Source organism: Leptonychotes weddellii, chromosome 10, assembly GCF_054177405.1.
Source record: "Leptonychotes weddellii isolate Sample4059 chromosome 10, ASM5417740v2, whole genome shotgun sequence".
NCBI classification, from domain to species: Eukaryota; Metazoa; Chordata; class Mammalia; order Carnivora; family Phocidae; genus Leptonychotes; species Leptonychotes weddellii.
This window is the reverse complement of record NC_138378.1, coordinates 89,813,240-89,832,800: the sequence shown is the minus strand read 5'-3', so window position 1 is coordinate 89,832,800 and position 19,561 is coordinate 89,813,240. Positions and strand designations below refer to the sequence as shown.

General features: G+C 41.5%; 1 protein-coding gene across 2 annotated transcripts in view; it reads left to right on the top strand.

Annotated features, from left to right (window-relative positions):
* MERTK (MER proto-oncogene, tyrosine kinase) overlaps positions 1-19,561 on the top strand; it is a 105,059-nt gene that overhangs the window by 48,468 nt on the left and 37,030 nt on the right. For both annotated transcript variants that reach the window (XM_006737318.3, XM_081796792.1), the window contains exons 5-6: positions 11,148-11,234; positions 14,997-15,112. In XM_006737318.3, coding sequence (XP_006737381.1) covers positions 11,148-11,234; positions 14,997-15,112 — 203 coding nt within the window. The remainder of the gene's footprint in view (positions 1-11,147; positions 11,235-14,996; positions 15,113-19,561) is intronic.

The following is a 19,561-nucleotide window of genomic DNA, read 5'->3' as shown; positions in this document are numbered from 1 at the left end:
ATGATCCCAGGGTCCTGGGATCAAGCCCCACATCGGGCTCCCTGCTCAGTGGGGAGTCTGCTTCTCCCTCTCCCTCCCCTTGCTCATGCTCTCTCTCTCTCTCTCATTCATTTTCTCTCAAATAAAAATCTTTTAAAAAAAGAAAAGAAAATAGGGACAATCTGTCAATCTCTGTTCATCTGGAACTTTTCCTCTACTGCATGTTATCTTAGAAGGTGAAAGTGTGTTTCTGTGATAAGATTTACAGATTCTTTTTTTTTTTTTAAAGATTTTATTTATTCATTTGAGAGACAATGAGATAGAGAGAGAGCATGAGAGGGGGAAGGTCAGAGGGAGAAGCAGACTCCCCGCCGAGCAGGGAGCCCGATGCGGGACTCGATCCCGGGACTCCAGGATCATGACCTGAGCTGAAGGCAGTCGCCCAACCAACTGAGCCACCCAGGCGCCCTACAAATTCTTTTAATACCCACGGCTGTGTATAATTTGTCTCAGCTTGGAGACCTGATTTATTTCTAAATGGTGATATACTCTCACAACCACAACCTATTTTGGGTTGCAAGTTCATTACAATTTTTATTTTACTTTTTTTAATTTGAAGGCTTTTTTTTCCTTTGCTAGAGAAGATAGAAGTAAAATAGAAATAGAGCAGTTTATAGCCTAATAATGTGTTTTTTGTTTATTTATGCATTTGAGAGCGAGAGAGAGAGAAAGTGCAGTGCAAGCCAGGGGTGGGGGTGCAGAGAAAGAGAGAATCTCAAGCAGATTCCACACTGAGTGTGGAGTCGGATGTGGGGCTCAATCTCATGACCCTAAGATCATGACCTGAGCCGAAATCAAGAGTTGGACACAACTGACTGAGCCACCCAGGCGCCCCCCCAATAGTGTGTTTTTTAAAACAACCTTTATTGTGATGATAGTTACACAAAGCTGCATATGTTAACTTACGTAGAGCTATATGCATGCATGTGTGCACACACACACACACAAATGAGTGCATGTATAATTGGTAAAATCTGAATAAGCTCTGTGGATAGTACCAATGTCAGTCTCCTGGCTAGGAAATTGACATTGTGCTATAGTGTTTTGACAGTGTGCTGTGGTTATGTAAGATGTTAACATTGGGGAGGTAGGGTGAAGGATACACCAAACTTCCCTGTGTGTTTCTTTACATCTTTCTGTGAATCCATAATTATTTCAAAATAAAAAGATTTTAGGGGGCCCAGGTCATGAGGCTAAGTGTGGAGCCTGCTCAAGATTCTCTCCCTTTCCCTCTGCCTCTGCCCCATTCTCTTAAAAAAAACAAAAAATGGTTTTTTAACTTTATTTTACATAATTATTAAATGACTTTATGTCTAAAATGTAGAAAATTCAGAAAAAGTATTTTTACATTTACATCTTATTATACATGTATACAATTATGACGAAAACACAGATTTGATTCCATTTAAACCTCTTCTGTAAATGTATATGCTTGGGTGTATATAATGATTTTCCTTCAAATTAGAATGATAATGCACATGCAGACTAATTTCAGCCTTTTTAATTTTTTAATTTTTTTAAAGATTTTTATTTATTTATTTATTTGAGAGAGAAAGAGGGAGAGTGCGTGAGCAAGCGCCACCAAGGGGAGGGGCAGAGGGAGAGGGAGAGAGAGAATCTCAGGCAGACTCCACGCTGAGTGCAAAGCCTGATACAGGGCTCCATCTCACAACCCTGAGGTCATGACCTGAGCTGAAACAAGAGTCAGTCACTTAACTAGCTGGGCCACCCAGGTACCCCGATTTCAGCCTTTTTATTACACAAATAATACGTGAACACATTTTCATTGTAAAACATTCAAACCATAGCAACATACCAAAGCAAAATGGGCAAGTCTCCCTTGAATCTCCGCACGTTCACTCCCTACATAGTTGTCACATACAGTGTGTGTGATGACACACAATGTGAGCCACTGGTTCACTTCCTTCAAGGCCCTTCTCCTTTAAATATACTCACATATGTACATATACACATAGATGGCCAAGACATGTAGATCTTCCCATACAGGTACTTGTGGGCCTCTCATTGTTTATGATAATCGCCCCATTGCATGAATGGACCATAATATATTTAACCACCCCCTTGCTGATGAGCATGTAGGTGGTTTTATTTTGGTGGTGGTTGTTACTTACGTGGACATCTTTGTACCCATATGTATTTGTTTTCTGAAAACCTTTCAGGACACCCTGTCCTTGTCTGTGTATCCACAGTGCCTCTTCCATAATGCTTGTACTTCCCCACCACATGAAAGCACAACCATCTACTGTCTCCCTACCCTGAATTATTGATCAGTGTGATTATTACATATTAGTTATTAATTACCTTAGCCCTATCACCCAGCACAGTGCCTGGCACATCAGAACTGTGTGAATGAATGAATGAACTACTGAATAAACAAATGAATTATAAACAGATCCTGAGTCAGAGGTCCCTTCACTGGGACAAAGGAACACAGTGAGAATGAAGTAACTTGTATTTGCATAATTGCTTTTGCATTTAAACTCCTTATCTCTTCTCATTTATAGAAATATAAATAAAACCAGTTCTATGAAATTAACAGAGCAGTTTTTTTACACCCATTTTGTAGACAGAGGGCTTAAAGAAGTCCATGGAGAAAGGGCCAACAGTGCAAGCTTCTGACACACCAAGTTAGATCAAGTCAGCTATCTGTGGACTATTCCCAAGCACCTGAATTTTGTAATATTGTAAAAGAACCATAAAACATTATTCTTATTTACATCTGTGTTTAATTTTGAGGATGCATTAGTGATACCTGAGCCCACCTCAGAAGTTCACGGTTGAGGAACTAGGTGCCATTCTGACTGGAAATGCCAGGAGCTGGGTTTATGCTTTACCTGCTGATGCAAACCTAGGAGTGTTTGCAAGGAGAGGCCATCCTGTCTTGAAATTAACCCTGAAGTAAACTTTTCCGAGGTCGATTCTACCAAGAGAGTGCTAAGTAGGGAAGTGGTTTGAAGAGTCCTGATGGTTGACACTTGCATTGAGCAAGCATGTTTATGAACAGGAAGGCCATATGTTTTTTTTCTCTTGATACCAGTTGGGTTTTTGTCCTTCTGTGATGTAAAAGCTGTCTTTAAGAGACATGAGCAAAGCAGTACTTTGTCTAAAGGGCATTATTCTGAGTCAACAAAGCCAATCTCAAAGGTTACATGCTGTGTGATTCCATTTATATAACATTCTCAAAATGGCAAAGTTATGATGATTAATCAGGGGTTAGCTTGGGTAGGATGTTCCTAAAATATGAGGGAGCTTTTTTTTTTTTTGGTGCTGAAGTAGTACAAATCTTACCTGAAATAAAATTTCATAGAGCTATACACCCCCCCACACACACACAAAAAAATAAAACAGAACAAAAATTGGCAAAAATCTGAATATGGTCTCTATTTCAGTTAATAGTATTATAGTGACGTCACTTTCTTGTTTGGTTATTATACTATGATTATGTAGGATCTTATCATTAAGGGAAGCTGGTGAAGGGTATACAATAACTCTGTACTATTTCTGTAATTTCTTGTAAATTGAAAATTATTCCAAAACAAAATTTTGTTTTTATTTTTTAAAAGATTTTATTTATTTATTTATTTATTTGAGAGAGAGAGAGAGCATGAGCTGAGGGAGGAGCAGAGGGAGAGGGACAAGCAGACTCCATGCTGAGCACAGAGCCCAACACGGAGTCTGATCCCACCACCCCGAGATCATGACCTGAGCCAAAATCAAGAGTCAGAAACTCAACAGACTGAGCCACCCTATGCCCCACGAAGTTTTGTTTTTATTTTTTATTTTTTTAAAGATTTTATCTATTTGTCAGAGAGAGAGAGCACAAGCAGGGCGAGCGGCAGGCAGAGGGAGAAGCAGGCTCCCCGCTGAGCAAGGAGCCTGATGTGGGACTTGATCCCAGGACCCTGGGTTCATGACCCCAGCCGAAGGCAGATGCTTAACCAACTGAGCCACCCGGGTGTCCCAAAGTTCTGTTTTTAAAAAGCACTTTGTCTTGGGCAAAACCAAATCCCAAAATAAAGAACAGAACTGCAAGAGGTTTTGCTATATGGTATTTAATGGTGGAACACATTGTAGGTTAGTGGTTGGGATCCCTAGCTATGACATACACAGTAATACTACTTCACTATCGTGTGTTCCTAGGCAAGTTACTCAAGTTCCTTGTATAAAAGAGGGATAATAACCGTGTCTACCTCATAGAACATTTATGAGGATTCAGTGAAATAATGAGTGTAAGGCCCTTGGTACAGGAGCAACCCGCAGGAATAACTCAAGTGTTTCTTATAAAATTTTTGTCTTATTTTTATATGCAATAGTTACTATCTCATTGTCAGTTTTGAGCTATCTTTCTATCAAGAGTGGTAGACTTACGCTGATCTTTCTGGTTTTTATTTTTTTAAGATTTTATTTATTTGAGAGAGAGTGTGTGAGTATGTATGCGTGTGCATTCATGCATGTGAAAGCAGGGGTGGGAACAGAGGAAGAGGGAGAGAGAGAATCTCAAGCAGGCTCTGTGCTGAGTGCAGAGCCCAACGTGGGGCTCAATCCCACGGACCTGAGATCATGACCTGAGCCATCCAGGCACCCCTGGTTTTTATTTTTTAAAAATACTCATTTATTTTTTAAATCCACATTTAGAAAATATCTAAGCTAGCTTTATGTTTTAGTTAGTTGGATAGAGTTAATAATACTCATTGTAATAACAACAGTAACAATAACTAGAATTGATATAAGTCAGTTCATCATTTTCACAGTGCTTTCTCTAAGGACTGACTTTGAACTTCATAGTAAGCTGTGATATAGTTAGGCATTTTTAATACCCATTTTCAGATCAGGAAAAAATTTGGAGCTAGTAAGGGACCTACTTGCTTAAGGTTTAGTCTTCATGTGGCCCCTGCAACGATCCTGATAAAACACAAGTTAGATCATGTCAGTCTTCTGCTCAAAGTTCCAGGTGTCCCATCCCAGAACCCCCACTCCCCACAACATTAGCCTATTCCCTCACTCAGAGTCATTCATTGGAGGACATTTCTCTGAGCCTCTGACCTGAATATTTGAAATCACAGCCCACTTTCCCACCCACCCGCGGCCCTCTCTGATCTTTTTGTATTTTTCCATTCCATTAATCACCTTCTGATAGAGCATGAAGCTTACTTATTTATCAAGGTTATTCTTTCTCACCCACTTCTCTCTGTAAGAATGTGAGCTCCATAGGGGCAGGGATCTCTTTTATTCATGGATATACCCCAAGTGCCTGGGAAAATGTCTGACACCTAGTAAGTACTCAGTAAATATGTATTGAGTGAATGAATTCAGGGCAGAGAGTGTGTTCCAAGTTAATAAGCAACTTCCTTTATGCAGAATGTGCTTCCATTGCTTTGCCTCTTTTGCTCTAAGGGAAAAAAAAAAAAATGAAAGGGTTGCTTATCCAGAACTCAACAAATTGGCCCAACTGGTGCTCTTAGAAGTTGCTTTCTTAGCAATTCTGGTTGTCCTTCCCTCAAGGGAACATCCTGTTTCTGAATGTTCTTTAAAATATCTTTCAGACCTTGTGTCAGAGGCTGTCTTTTTTTAAACCAGCAGACCAAGTAAGAGGGGCATGAACATCAGGAGTTAGGTGAGATGTGACAGAGTAAGGGGGGGTTCCCACTGGAGGAGGACAGGGCTCAGAAAGACAGGAGGCTCCGGTGCCATGGTCACTCGGGAGAGAGTGGGTAGTAGGGTGTGGACTTAAGGGGGTGGATAATTTTTTTTCCCCTGGAAAGCCACAAGGGCTCACGCTATAAAACTTCAAGGTCTATTCCAGTCTGGTGATTGTTCACCCAGACAGAGAAGAGGAAAGTGAGAGGCAACAGTCTTTCCCAGCACACACTAGTTGCTATATCCAACCCAGGCTCTTATATGAGTCTCTAGCTGGGAAGCTAGTGCCATTAAACAAAGGAAGTATGTATAACTGAATACATTAAGCAAAGAAGACTGTATTTTGTCTTAAGTTTTGGCCCACCTACTTTAGGAGAAAGTTAACTTTGGTTTGAACCAGTTTCCACTTCTCGCTATTGGCGTCTCTTTGGCCTGTGGGCATTAACCACCTCAGCTCATGGGAAGAACTGATATAATAGGTGGTTTAGCTACTTCTGGACAATTCTATACTAATGTGGATGTCTTGTGCCAGAGAATGTGCTAGAGATTGTTTTCCTGACTTTGTGTGCACTTTGAAAAGAAACACAGAAAGGAAACGCGACTTCCCACTTAACATAGTGTTCCTGATACGCAGTTTCACTTTCAGCATTGATAAACCTCGCAGCTCTGAAGAACAGTGGGCCCCAGTTGTCTTACTTAGGGATCTATAGCTGGTCAACCGATCTCAGAAAATGAATCCATCCTCTTGTTTTTTTCCGCTTCTGGCCAGCTTGGAATGTGATCTGTATCTTGTACTCGAGTGTTTCCCAAGAGTTTTGACAAGAGTCCCTGAAGTCAAATAACTGTGTTTAGCTCGACTATATAAAAAGTATAAATTGCATAGCAACTCTCTGTATTTTCTTATTGAGCCAAAGCCAATTTTTCTAAATATAAGCAAAGTTGTGCCCATTCATGGAGCCTGGTGAAATGGGCGTCTCATTTGAGAGCTTATGACCTGGAAGGTTAAAGGTGATTCTTCAGCATGAAAAGCAAAGCATCACATAATGTGACATAATGGTCAGCAGCATGGGTGCCAGGCAGTGGCTTACAGGGATGAGGTCTTTTTTGTTTTAAAGATTTTATTTATTTATTTATTTGAGAGAGAGAGAGAAACAGCACGAGAGGGGAGAGGGTCAGAGGGAGAAGCAGGCTCCCCGCCGAGCAGGGAGCCCGATGTGGGACTCGATCCCAGGACTCCGGGACCATGACCTGAGCCGAAGGCAGTCGCCCAACCGACTGAGCCACCCAGGAGCCCGAGGGATGAGGTCTTGATCCTCATCTGGGATGTGTCCGTCTTCTTTTGTAAAGTAAATGCCTGACAAAGTGCCCAAAGTCCAAATCTCTCCCTCACTTTGCAAAAGAAGAAAGACCTTTCCCTGACTTATCTGGAGTCACTACAGGGCATCAGTTCTCAAATGCTTTGGTCTCAAGATCCCTTCACAGACTTAATTATTGAGAACCAAAGAGGTTTTGTTTCTGTGAGTTCTACCTGTTGATAAGTACTGAATTAGAAACTAAAGCAAAACTTTTAGAGCATAAAAATATATAAGCACGTACTCCGTTACCTGATAAAACTAATGACATCATCCACGAACAATGAATCATGGAACACTTCATCTAGAACTAATGATGTAATGTATGGGGATTAACATAAGAATAAAAAAAAAAACTAATGACATCATCACACAACATACAGCCTCTGGAAAATTCTTCTGGAATATTCCGTCACATGTTCCTGAGAGAATGAAAGTGGAAAGGACAAATAACATCTTATCATTATTATTAGTGTTATTATTATTATGACAGAAATAGTTTTCATCATTAGGCCTCCTAAAAGGGCCTCTGGGATGCCCAGGAGTCTCTAGACCACACTTCGAGAGTGGCTGCTATAGTGCATTGACTCAAGGTTAAGAAATTTCCAGATCACTACATAGAAAATTCCAAATTTTGTTCAGTGAAGAAGTTGCCCTTCCAGTAAAATTTTACTGTTTATGTTTAAGAATTATATACATTGTCAGGGCACCTGAGTGGCTCATTCGGTTAAGCATCCAACTCTTGATCTTGGCTTAGGTCTCGATCTCAGGGTCATGTGTTCAAGCCCCACATTGGGCTCCACATGGAGCCTACTTAAAAAAAAAAAAAAGAATTATATATTTTGTCTTGATGAGTTGTGCCCTAATAAGAGTTGTGAGGATAATCAATCTAGAAGAATTTTTTTTTTCCAATTTCAACGTATATGTGTATTTTCTTTGCCAAAAGTGTTGTAGGGTGATTAGTCATGACTTCCAAACCCACATACTTAGGCCATTTGGATAAAATTCTGCAGGGGAAGTAGAAAGCCATGATAGAAAACTTCTGGCTCCTGGGAGAAAATTGTTTCAGTGGGTGATGCTGGGTCTCCCATCCTGGTCATGGCTGGGCTACATAGGTGCCTTTAAAGGAATTTTGCTTTAAAATGTCAGAGTACATGAAATTGTATTCTTTGTAGCTGTTTAAGTTATAAAAAATTTAAGATGCAAACCTCAAAATGTATGAGAGACTCCATATATTTTTCAAAGTTATTTGGGAGGAATACAAGCAGAAGATATAATGACACCTGAGGCAGGGTATTCAGGGATGTCCTTTTATAGATGTGGCTAATGGGTTTGAGATAAATATTCCTCTTCAGTGAAATATTTTTTTGTAAACCATCACACAAACTATTAGCAGTTCCATCTGCCACTCAAAAGGGAGTGACCAAAAATGTCACATGATGGCTTCTACCTGAAATTTTAGTTTCTTAGCTCTTGGAAGTGTCAAGAGAATCTAAGCCATTTGATTAGGATTTTCCTCCAGTCTGAGGGAAATACTCTTCACCTCAGAAAATGAAAATACCTGAAGTATCTGTCCTATTCTGACAAAACATTCTTTTAGAGAAGTAAAAAAGTCACCAAAGAATTGTAGGACAGAGATACACAGGTTCGTTTTTTTCTTGAGAGACCGTGTCTAGTCAGCAGAACTCAGGCGCATGGACTAACTTCCATCTGGATGGAAAAGAACAAAACCCCACCAGCACTGATTTTTCTGTGCACTTCTAACCCTCAAGAGAAGAGCCAACATAAAAGGGATCAGGTTCACATTTCTTCCTAGAACTTCTCCCAGGCACGGTTCTCTGGCCACTTGGCCCAGCCTTGGGCTGGCCTTCCCTCAGCATCTTGTTCCTCCTTGATTTTTCAAATTTTTAATTACTGTTAGTGACAAGCTTTGAATTTTAAAATTATCAGACGGAGAATTACCTATACAAGTAAAAGGATAGAAGATAACAAAGTAAGGTTTTCAGGCAAGAAGCAAATGGAGGTCTATTTTCAAGAATTTTTTCTTTCTCTAGTTCATGATGTGAACTCTGTGCCAGAGGACACCTTTGTGTGCCAGAGACAGAGAAGTTTCCAGATTCTACCAGATGTATAATATATATGGCTGTGCTTTTAAAAAAACAAGAACAAAACAAAACAAAAAACACCCGTTTTTAAATTTTAGAATAGTTTTAGATTTTAGAAACCATGGAGATAATACAGAGTTTTCCCATAAACCCCACTTGCACGTTCTCCCATTATTAACATCTCACATTAGTGTGATGTATTTGTTATAATTAATGAACCAATGAACATTATTATTAACTCAAGTCTCTACTTTATTCAGATTTCCTTAGTTTTTACCTAATACCCTTGTATGATTCAATGAGTTCATCCAGGATTTAGTTGTCTTGTCTCCTTAGGCTCCTCTTGGTTGTAACAATTTCTCAAACTTTCCTTGTTTTTAATGGTCCTGACGGTTTTGAGGAATACTGGTCAGGTTTCTTGTAAAATGTCTCACAGTTTGGACTGTCTGATATTTTCCTCCTGATTAGACTTGGGTTGTATGTTTTTGGGAGGAAGACTGCAGAGGGGAAGTGCCATTTTCATTACATCATATCAAGGATACATTCTGTCGACGTGACTTAGTGGTGTTGACCTTGGTCATGTGGCCAAGGTAGTGTTTATCGTTTTCTCTACTCTGAAGTTTAAAAAAAATAAAATAAAGTTTTGCTTTGATTTCCTTTTCATACTGTCCTCTCTGGAAGGAAGTCACTATGTGCAGCCCACGTTTAAGGGGTTGGGAGTTATGGTCCTCCCGCTTGAGAATCCACATAAATTATTTGGAACTCTTCTGCATGGGAGACTTGTTTGTTCCTCCCCATTATTTAATCATGTATTTACATCAGTATAGGCTTGTGAATATTTATTTTATACTTTGGGTTACAATTCAATGCTACTTCATTTATTTTCATGTAAACCATTCCAGCTTTGGCTATTAGGAGGAGTTCTTCCAGTTGGCTTCTATGTCTCTGTCATTCCCCCATCACTCTGTGTGTGTGTGTGTGTGTCTGTGTGTGTGTGTGTTGCATGGCGTTTGTGCTCATCTTATCTGTTTCCTGCTCCAATCTGAGCATCAGCCATTTCTCTAAGGTGTTCTATTGGCAAATAGTATTAGAGACCAGTATCTGGATTACCTCTCCTCCTTTCTATTTAAAATTAATAAGTCAACTAGTTTGTTTCATTTCTAAGATGTCTTCAAACCTCTGAAATGGTAGAATTTTTCTTCATTCAGCACTAGTGTCTTCTCTTCAAGTAATAATAATATCTTGTGTTTACGTAATAATTCTTTATGAACTAATTTTTACTATTAAAAAAGGATTCATTACAACAGATCATCTGAGGTTTTTCAGCGCTGTGACTTTTATCCTGCTATGTCTGGTATCCTGAAATGTCACTAGTATGTGATGTAGTATGTACTGTGTGGCTAAGCGGCAGGGGATTGTCCAGATGAGCCTCAGAAAGCAGTGTTCTTGATATCGGGGCCAGCGATTCCTATACCCTCTTGCAGAAATATTTTTTTTTTAAGTTTTTTTTTTTTTTTTTTAGTAGGGAGAGAGAGGGGAAGCACAAGCAGGGGGAGTGGCAGGCAGAGGGAGAAGCAGGCTCCTCGCTGAGCAGGCAGCCCGATGTGGGACTCAATCCCAGGACCCTGAGATCATGACCTGAGCCAAAGGCAGACGCTTAACCGACTGAGCCACCCAGGCGTCCCCCCTCTTGCAGAAATTTAAGTCTAAATATTACTGCTTTTGTTACCTAACATCTCACCATCTGGGAAAAATAAAGCACTTAAATGAAGAACAGCTGTATCTTAGGCCCACGATTGACTTGCTCCCGGTAGCTAGGGTTTAATCCCAAGTTTGTTTTTCAGCCACCAGCATAGTTTTAAAATTAACTTTGCATTTATGGCTTGAGGCAATGAACCAAAAAGTGAAAGAATGCTAAGACAACCTAGGATTCTGGTGAACTGCAGCCTGTTTCTCTGTGAGCCTGGTCTCACGAGTCCCCTTCTATTTCCAGGTCTGACAGAGACAGCAGTCTTCAGTTGTGAGGCCCACAATGACAAAGGGCTGACCGTGTCCAAGGGTGTGCAGATCAACATCAAAGGTAAGCACCAGGGCCAAGCCTCGAGCATGTTCTGGGAGCTGGTCAGGGGACACAGCATGAGCTCTGCAGCCAGCTACCTGGGTTTGAGCCCTGTCTTCCCCCACTGACTTTCTTTGTGACCTTGGACAAGTCACTTAACCTCCCTAGCTTCAGTATAAAATAGGGATAATTACAGAATCTACATAATTTTGAGGCTTACATGAGATAATGACAGTAAAAACACTCAAAATGGTGTCTGGTGCATAAGTCTTTGATAAACGTTAACTCGTTTAGTTCTGCTTAGTCTGAGAAAATAGGCTGAGATGTCTACCCTCGATCTTCTTAGCTCCTGTTTTCACCTTTCCCTCTCCCACCTTGAACTAGTCCCCATTACCCGTTGAAGAGCCCCCAGGGGTGGGGATGGCTTAGGGCATCGATCCAAGGAATGGGCTCTGTCCTTACCAGGCAGCTGGGGCTGAAGCGAGTCCATCCGATTTCCACCCACCCCCCCGCCGAGAGGAGAGAGGGGAGAGCCGGGAGCTCCCATGCCTTTGCCTCCAAATCTCCTTATCGCCTCTGAGCTGGGATATAACATAATGGAAGACTTGTCTTTGAAGGTCCGCATGCTAGTGGAGACATTCCAATCCAATCATCTACCTCCTTCTCCCTTTGTGGGATCGAAGTTAGTTAAACCCGAAACGTGAAAGTAAATATACTGTCATTTTATCCCTTTTCAAATCATCTTTCTTAGCTTCTCTCAGAGAAACTCAAGCAAATTTTATGTTTTAGTATTTGTTCTTTTTTTTAAATATTTTATTTATTTATGTATTTATTTATTTGAGAGTGAGAGAGAGCATGAGTGGGGGGCGGTGGGCTGAGGGAATGGGAGAAGCAGACTCCCCGCTGAGCAGGGAGCCCAACTCAGGGCTCCATCCCAGGACCCCAAGATCATGACCTGAGCCGAAGGCAGATGTTTAACTAACTGAGCCACCCAGGCGTCCTATTTGTTCTTAATTTAAATATCGAGAAGCAAATATTGATTCCATATTCCTTTTGGTCTTAATCTTAGGGATACAGCACAAGGAAAAAGCAGAATGTGTTTAATAATGAGTTAAAAGTTAGGTAAGATACAGCAGGGGACTCAATTTACAAAGAAGTTAATATTTTAAAAAGGTGCTGATGGGGGTGCCTGGGTGGCTCAGTCAGTTAAGCGTCTGACTGGATCTCAGCTCAGGTTTTGATCTCAGGTTTGTGAGTTCAAGCCTCACATTGGGCTCCACACTGGGCATGGAGCCAACTTTTAAAAAGTAAATAAATAAAATAAAAAAATAAAAAGGTGCTGATGTTTCATTTCAGCAAATCAACTAGATGAAGGTGATGAGGCATTTTCTAAAAGTTCATTGGAAGAAAAAAAAGAGCAAACTGAAACTTAGACCCAGAGGAAGTGTATAACTTCCTCACTATGAGTCTCATTATTACAATTTTCAAAAGATACGTTGGGAATTTCAGGAATTCATGAGTAGGCGTAAATTTATAAAGACTATTTTCATAAAGTGTAAACACCTTAAAATTTATTTATAAAATGAGAGACACTTTTTAAAATTTTATGCTTCACACAGAACTTAGCTTTTTTTTTTTTTTATCAGTCCTCTTTTGAAAACTTACGTTTTTGGTTTTCTTTTCATTTATTTAAACATTTATGTCAACGCAACCAAGACTTCCTTCTTCTAATCTCTTATTAACTATAATATATGTGGCCAAATTATGATCTGGAAAGGCAGACATTTTAAGACAATTCTACAAGTGATCTATTTAGGGAAGTGAGTCGAACAAAATGCTGATTCTTTCCCACTCACCAAGCTGTGTGTCTACTAGTAAACAGAAACTCCTGAATATGGTACCTCACGCACTTCTCATGGTCCCAGCTCTCCTTCCCCCGGTCTTCTGCCCACCCTGTCATTGCTTCACCTCCTCCAGCACACCTCCCCCAACCCTCCTCCTTGTGTTACTTTTTTTTTTTTTTAAAGATTTTATTTATTTATTTGAGAGAGAGAGTGAGAGAGAGAAAGAGCACAAGAGGGGGGAGTGGGAGAGGGAGAAGCAGACTCCCCGCTGAGCAGGGAGCCCGACGCGGGACTCGATCCCGGGACTCCAGGATCATGACCTGAGCCGAAGGCAGTCGCCCAACCAACTGAGCCACCCAGGCGCCCTTGTGTTACCTTTTTAATCTTCCCCTCAGCCCCATGGAGCAGTGCTACTACCATCGCCACTATTAGAGAAAGGAACAGAGTTTAGAAAGGGCATTTGACTGTGGCCGGGGCCACACAGCCAGCCAGGCAGGAACCAGACTCCCCAGTCCCTGCTGGTGCTCACGCTGACGTGCTTGCTGCCTCCTGCAACCAGCCTCCAGTGTCCTACTGAGGGACACGAGCTCCGTACTCAGACAGACCTGAGTTCAGGGCCCCGTCCTACTGCTTACGAGCTCTGTGATCTTCGGCAAGTTTTTACCTTCTCTGATCCTCAGTATCCTCATCCATAAATGAGGATCGTGAGGCCACCTCTGTGACAGGGTTCTGGTGATGATTAAACAAAGCGAAGTCCATAACGTCCTGGCCCATAGGAAGCACGCAAAAACAACAGTCATCATTTCTACTTAGAAATGTGATTATGACTATTAATTAAGAATTAAAATTAGCCGGATGCCTCAGTGGCTCAGTCGGTTAAGCGTCTGCTTTCAGCTCAGGTTGTGATCCCAGGGTCCTGGGATTGAGCCCCCCATCGGGCTCCTTGCTCGCCGGGAAGCCTGCTTCTCCCTCTCCCACTCCCTCTGCTTGTGTTCCCTCTCTCGCTGTGTCTCTCTCTGTCAAATAAATAAAGATTTTATTTATTTATTTGAGAGAGAGAATGAGATAGAGAGCATGAGAGCGGGGAGGGTCAGAGAGAGAAGCAGACTCCCTGCTGAGCAGGGAGCCCGATGCGGGACTCGATCCTGGGACTCCAGGATCATGACCTGAGCCGAAGGCAGTCGCTTAACCAACTGAGCCACCCAGGTGCCCTAAATAAATAAAATCTTAAAAAAAAAAAAGAAAAGAAAATTAAAATTAGCATAAAGTAAGATCCCCAAAGTTCAGATCCTTCTTAGATTTGAATTAAGATACCTAGCCATGTCCCACACGTGGCCAGGGTCATTGCACACCTTATGGTATTACCTGCCTCCACTCCCAGCAGATGCAGTTGGCTCTTTTGCTTGAACTGACTCTCACCTGTTTCCTTGGCCTGGAAAGCTTCTCCCCGCTCCACCACGCACCCACACTCATGCCCCCATAGTACCCTTCTCTTCCTGGCGTGGGGCTCTCTCATCATCAGGTAATATGGGTCTCCCCTCCTCTCCAACCAAGAGCTGAACAAGAGTAGGGCCATGGCTCTTTGTCCTCATGCAGAGCGGCACCCAGCAACATGCCTGCATGCAGTAGGGTAGTGACCATGAGCTCAGGGAAGGGAATAGACGTCTCTACATCCTTTTCCAGCTAAGGCCTCACTTTATCAGTGGGCAGGAAAGCAGGTCTGGGCTCCACTCCTCTGGCCCAGGCAGAACCATCCTATCACCGGAGACCTGTCTATAAGCTAATATGCTTAGTCTCGGCATAATGTGGCTTCTTTTTAAAACTTGGGTTGAATTTTCCTAATCTTAAGAAACAGAAACAGGCTTGATACTGCGTTTGGTGGCTGTGGCCACCTATGGTTTATAACTGTGTTTGTATGTGTGTCTTTGTTTTTGCGTAGCAATTCCCTCCCCACCAACTGAAGTCAGTGTCTACAACAGCACCGCAAACAGCCTGCTTATCTCCTGGGTCCCGGGTTTTGATGGATACTCCCCGTTCCAGAATTGCAGCGTTCAGGTAAACCTGCAAGATGAAGAGAGAAGTGCTCTGAGCACCTACCTGATTTTTCTTCCACCTGAGGATGGATGCCGAGGCCTTCAACACCTCTGTTCAGAAGTCCATTGACCTCTTCCCCACTCAGTGTCCACCGCACATGCCCCATTTTATGGTGTTCTGCCCCGGGATGCTGCTTCCTTTCTGCTCATGGTCCAGGGCCCAACCAGAACGGAAACAGGTTTCTAAGATAGAACATCATGAGACCAGGGAGAATTAATTTTTAAGATATAAAAACACATCCCTAAATTAGGACTGGCTTGTGATCAGGAGTTCGGGAAGCCAAGTACTCCTCAACCTGGCTCCTCCTGGGCTGGTGGCCATGAAGGACAGGCAAGCAGGAGATGGGTCATTTTTGCTGTCAAATGTAGCACCTTGGCCCCTGGCTCCCAGGACAACCTGGGCATTAGAGGCCTTGCAAAGTCTTTCCCCTTTTTAACCACTACCCAAAATTGGTATGAGATAATGCTGTAAGAAATACCGGCTAGCCATCCTAAAATGGTACCTTGCCGTGATGTAGGCTCTGCTTTGAGTGTTAATTTCATTAAAATGGAAAGTGTAGCTCACAATTATCTTACTTAAAACCCACACCAGAGGGGTGTCTGGGTGGCTCAGTCGGTTAAGCCTTCGGCCCAGGTCATGATCCCAGGGTCCTGGGATCGAGCCCCGCATCGGGCTCCCTGCTCTGTGGGGAGCCTGCTTCTCCTTCTCCCTCTGCCTGCTCTGCCTACTGTGCTCTCTATCTCTCTGTCAAATAAATAAATAAAATCTTAAAAAAAAAACCAAACCCACACCAGCACTGCAGGCTCAGAGTGCTCACAGAGCCCGTAAAGTGGCAAACCCAGAAAGTTCTGATGCCAAAAGCAGTGCTCAGAACCATCTGCTCATCCATGTCTCAGAAGAGACGTTGCTTGTGGGAGCAGGTAGTTGAACATGTGTGGATTATCCACTGAAAACATGAATGCATTCTGCCCTGTATGTTGTCATACAGTAGGGTCAGAAATTATTCTTAGTTTCATAAATGTCTGGTCTTACTAGCTGAAAACATGTTAACCTGACACTGCCATTCATGCCAGCTCAACTTGAAGCAGTGACTTCTAAAGAATATTATATATTGACAACCAGATGTTTTTAATACCAAACAGAATTAGTTTCTCTGTTTTTATTACTTCCCACTCTTGTCTAACAGCTGTTCCTTCTCTGGAACGTGAAAACATCCTATTATCCCCAAAATAGCCTCCAACCTCACCCCACCAACTCTAGCTTTGCTTAATTCTTGCCCAGCTTTATTTGTAAACCTCCTAAGGGCTGGTAAGTGTTAGGAATTCTTATTGTGTCTACAAAGTCCTCACCAGGGATATCCTCTTTTTTGGGCAGCTTTTTCTGAGATATATTTCACAGACCATAATACTCACCCATTTAAAGTATATAGTGTTGGGGCATCTGGCTGGTTCAGTCAGAAGAGCGTGCAACTCTTGATCTTGCGGTCGTGAATTTGAGCCCCACGTTGGGTGTAGAGATTATTTAAATAAATAAACTTTTAAAAATAAAGTGTATAATGCTTTTTGGTATGTTCACAGAGGTGTGCAACCATCACCATTGTCTAATCATGTCAATACTCATATAAGCTATTGGTCTGTAGTTTTCTTGTGTTAGCTTTTTCTGGTCTTGGTATCAGGGTGATACTGGCCCTTATAGAATCAGTTGGGAGGTGTTCCCTCAACTGATATTTCTTAGAAGAGTTTGTGGAAGATTGATGTTAATTCTTTAACTATTTGATAGAAATCACCAGTGAAGCCATCTGGTCCTGAGCTTTTCTTTGCAGAGAGTTTTTTGAATACTACCTCAACCTTTTTACTTGGTATACATCTCCTTAGATTTTCTATTTCTTCTTGAGTCAGTATTGGTAGTTTGTGTGTTTCTAGGAATGTGTCCATTTCCTCTGGGTTATCTAATTGTTGGTATACAATTGCTTATAATAATCCATTATAAGCTTTTTTTTTTCTTTGAGGTTAGTAGTAATGTCCCCTCTTTCATTCCTAATTTTAATAATTTGAGTCTTCCCTTCCTTTCTTCTGTTTGCTTTGGGTTAGTTTGCTCTTTTTTTTTTTTTTTTTTTCAGTTTCTTAAGGTAGAAGGCTAGGTAATTTATTTGAAATTTCTTCTTTAATATAAGCCTTTATACTATACATTTCCCTCTAAGCACTGTGTTAGCTGTATCACATAGGTTTTGGTATTTGGGGGCTTCTTCCCATTCATCTCAAGTTTTTTGGTTATTTTCCTTGTGATTTCTTTTTTTTTATTATTGGTTATTCAGGAGTATGTTGTTTAATTTTCACATACTTATGAATTTCTCAAATTTTCTTCCTTTGCTTATTTCTAATGTTATTCCATTGTGTTTGGAGGATATACTTAATATGATTTTCAGCCTTTTAAATTTATTACGGTTTGTTTTATGGCCTAGCATTTGTTCTTTTCTGGAGAATGTTCTGTGTGTCCTTGAGGGGAAGGTATATTCGCCTGTGGTTGGGTAGAATGTTTTATATGTCTGGTAGATCTAGTTAGTTTATAGTCTTATTCACTTCTTCTGTTTCCTTGTTGATCTTCTGCTGAGTGGTTTTATCTGTTATTGAAAGTGGGGAATTAGTGTCTCAACTATTATTTTTGAATTGTCTGTTTCTCCCTTCAATCCCATCTATATACAGATATAGATATATAGATCTATATAGATATAACTGAAGCATGGACCAGCCCTTTTTAAAACTGCTGCTGAGGGGCGCCTGGGTGGCTCAGTTGGTTAAGCGACTGCCTTCGGCTCAGGTCATGATCCTGGAGTCCCGGGATCGAGTCCCACATCGGGCTCCCTGCTCAGCAGGGAGTCTGCTTCTCCCTCTGACCCTCCTCCCTCTCATGTTCTCTGTCTCTCATTCTCTCTCTCGCAAATAAATAAAATCTTAAGGGAAAAAAAAAAAAAAAACTGCTGCTGAGCTGTATGAAGAGTCCAAGAAGACATGAGGCTCCTGCCCACATGAGTATGGTTGCCTTCGGGGAGACTTTGAGGACAAGTTCTGCCCCCACCTTGAGAGAGTAGGTTTCAGGGTGGAAATGAGATAGAGTAGGGTGGTAAGAAGGTCTGAAAACATCAGGTCACCCCTGAAGGTAGAAGATGATCACACATAAGCGTCACCTGCTTTCTCTCTTTTCGCCTCGGCTTTGGGCAGCCATGGCATGAGTGTAAAATCATCCAGTGACTATCAAATTGCAGGCCTTCCTTGCCCACCTTGGATCCTGTGGTGCCAGACATGGTTATTCTGTCTTTGCCCCACCAGCTAGCTCAGCCTCCTTTCACCCATAAGAATACAGTTATTTTACAAGTTAAATTATAGGAGTAATGTTGTTGACATACCTGTACATGTAATTATTTGTTGTTTATCTGAAATTCAAATATAACTGGCTATCCTGTTTTCTCTGACTGGTCCTAGCAGGATTAGTTAGGACTGGCTCTAGAAGTTAGACTTTTATATTCTGCACATTAACAATATATTCCCACTTCTGAAGGAACCAAGCATAGTTTTGTAGCACATCCCCAGCCCATTACAATTTTAAACTCTGACTTGGTAACAAATGAATGTTTTGGACAAGATTCAGATCCATGCACTAGCAGGACACACCCTCTCACTTCCTTTGGTCCTGATGTTAGTTCCTTTCTTCACCCATTTTTGGGCTGCATACTCCATTTCTATTTTTAACTCTCCCACATACTTCTTGCTATTTCATGCCCTCTTTTCCCCTAGGACCCACTGAGAAGGACTGTTATAGAAACCCTGTCTTCTTCCAGCAGTGTGTTCTCAAAGTGCGTCCCTGTGCTTGGAAATGCTCCACACATTGCTCCGGAAATGGGGCAGGGGTGGAAAGCCAAAGGTTTCCTCCATCTTAGTTTCAGGGGTTGGTCACCAGGAAGTAGGTGCATACTCTAAAGTGGAGAAACAAAAAGTAAGTTCTGCCAACAGCCACCACCAAGATAAGCACGTAACTCTTTGTTTCTTCTCTGGTGGTTCCTCAGGCCAACTGGTACTTTTGTCACCCAGTGGAGTCTGCGGGTCTGAGTCAGAGGTGAGACTTGGCCCCAACGCCACCCTCGTGGTATCCACTAGGGGATTTGGAATTCCAAAATGTTATTTGTGGCCCCATGGCCTAAATTTCAACACATATATCCTGAAATAACAGCATTGTGTATCCACACCCCATGACTGCAAGCCCGTTATTATTAGGAATATGTACAGGGTTTAAGATTTGTTTCCCCAATTACTTTTGGTTACTTGTGTTTTATTCAATATTATTTTCTCTTTTCTGATTTTATAAGTAATACATATTGTAGAAATTTTGAAAAACATATAGTGGAAAAAAAAAAAG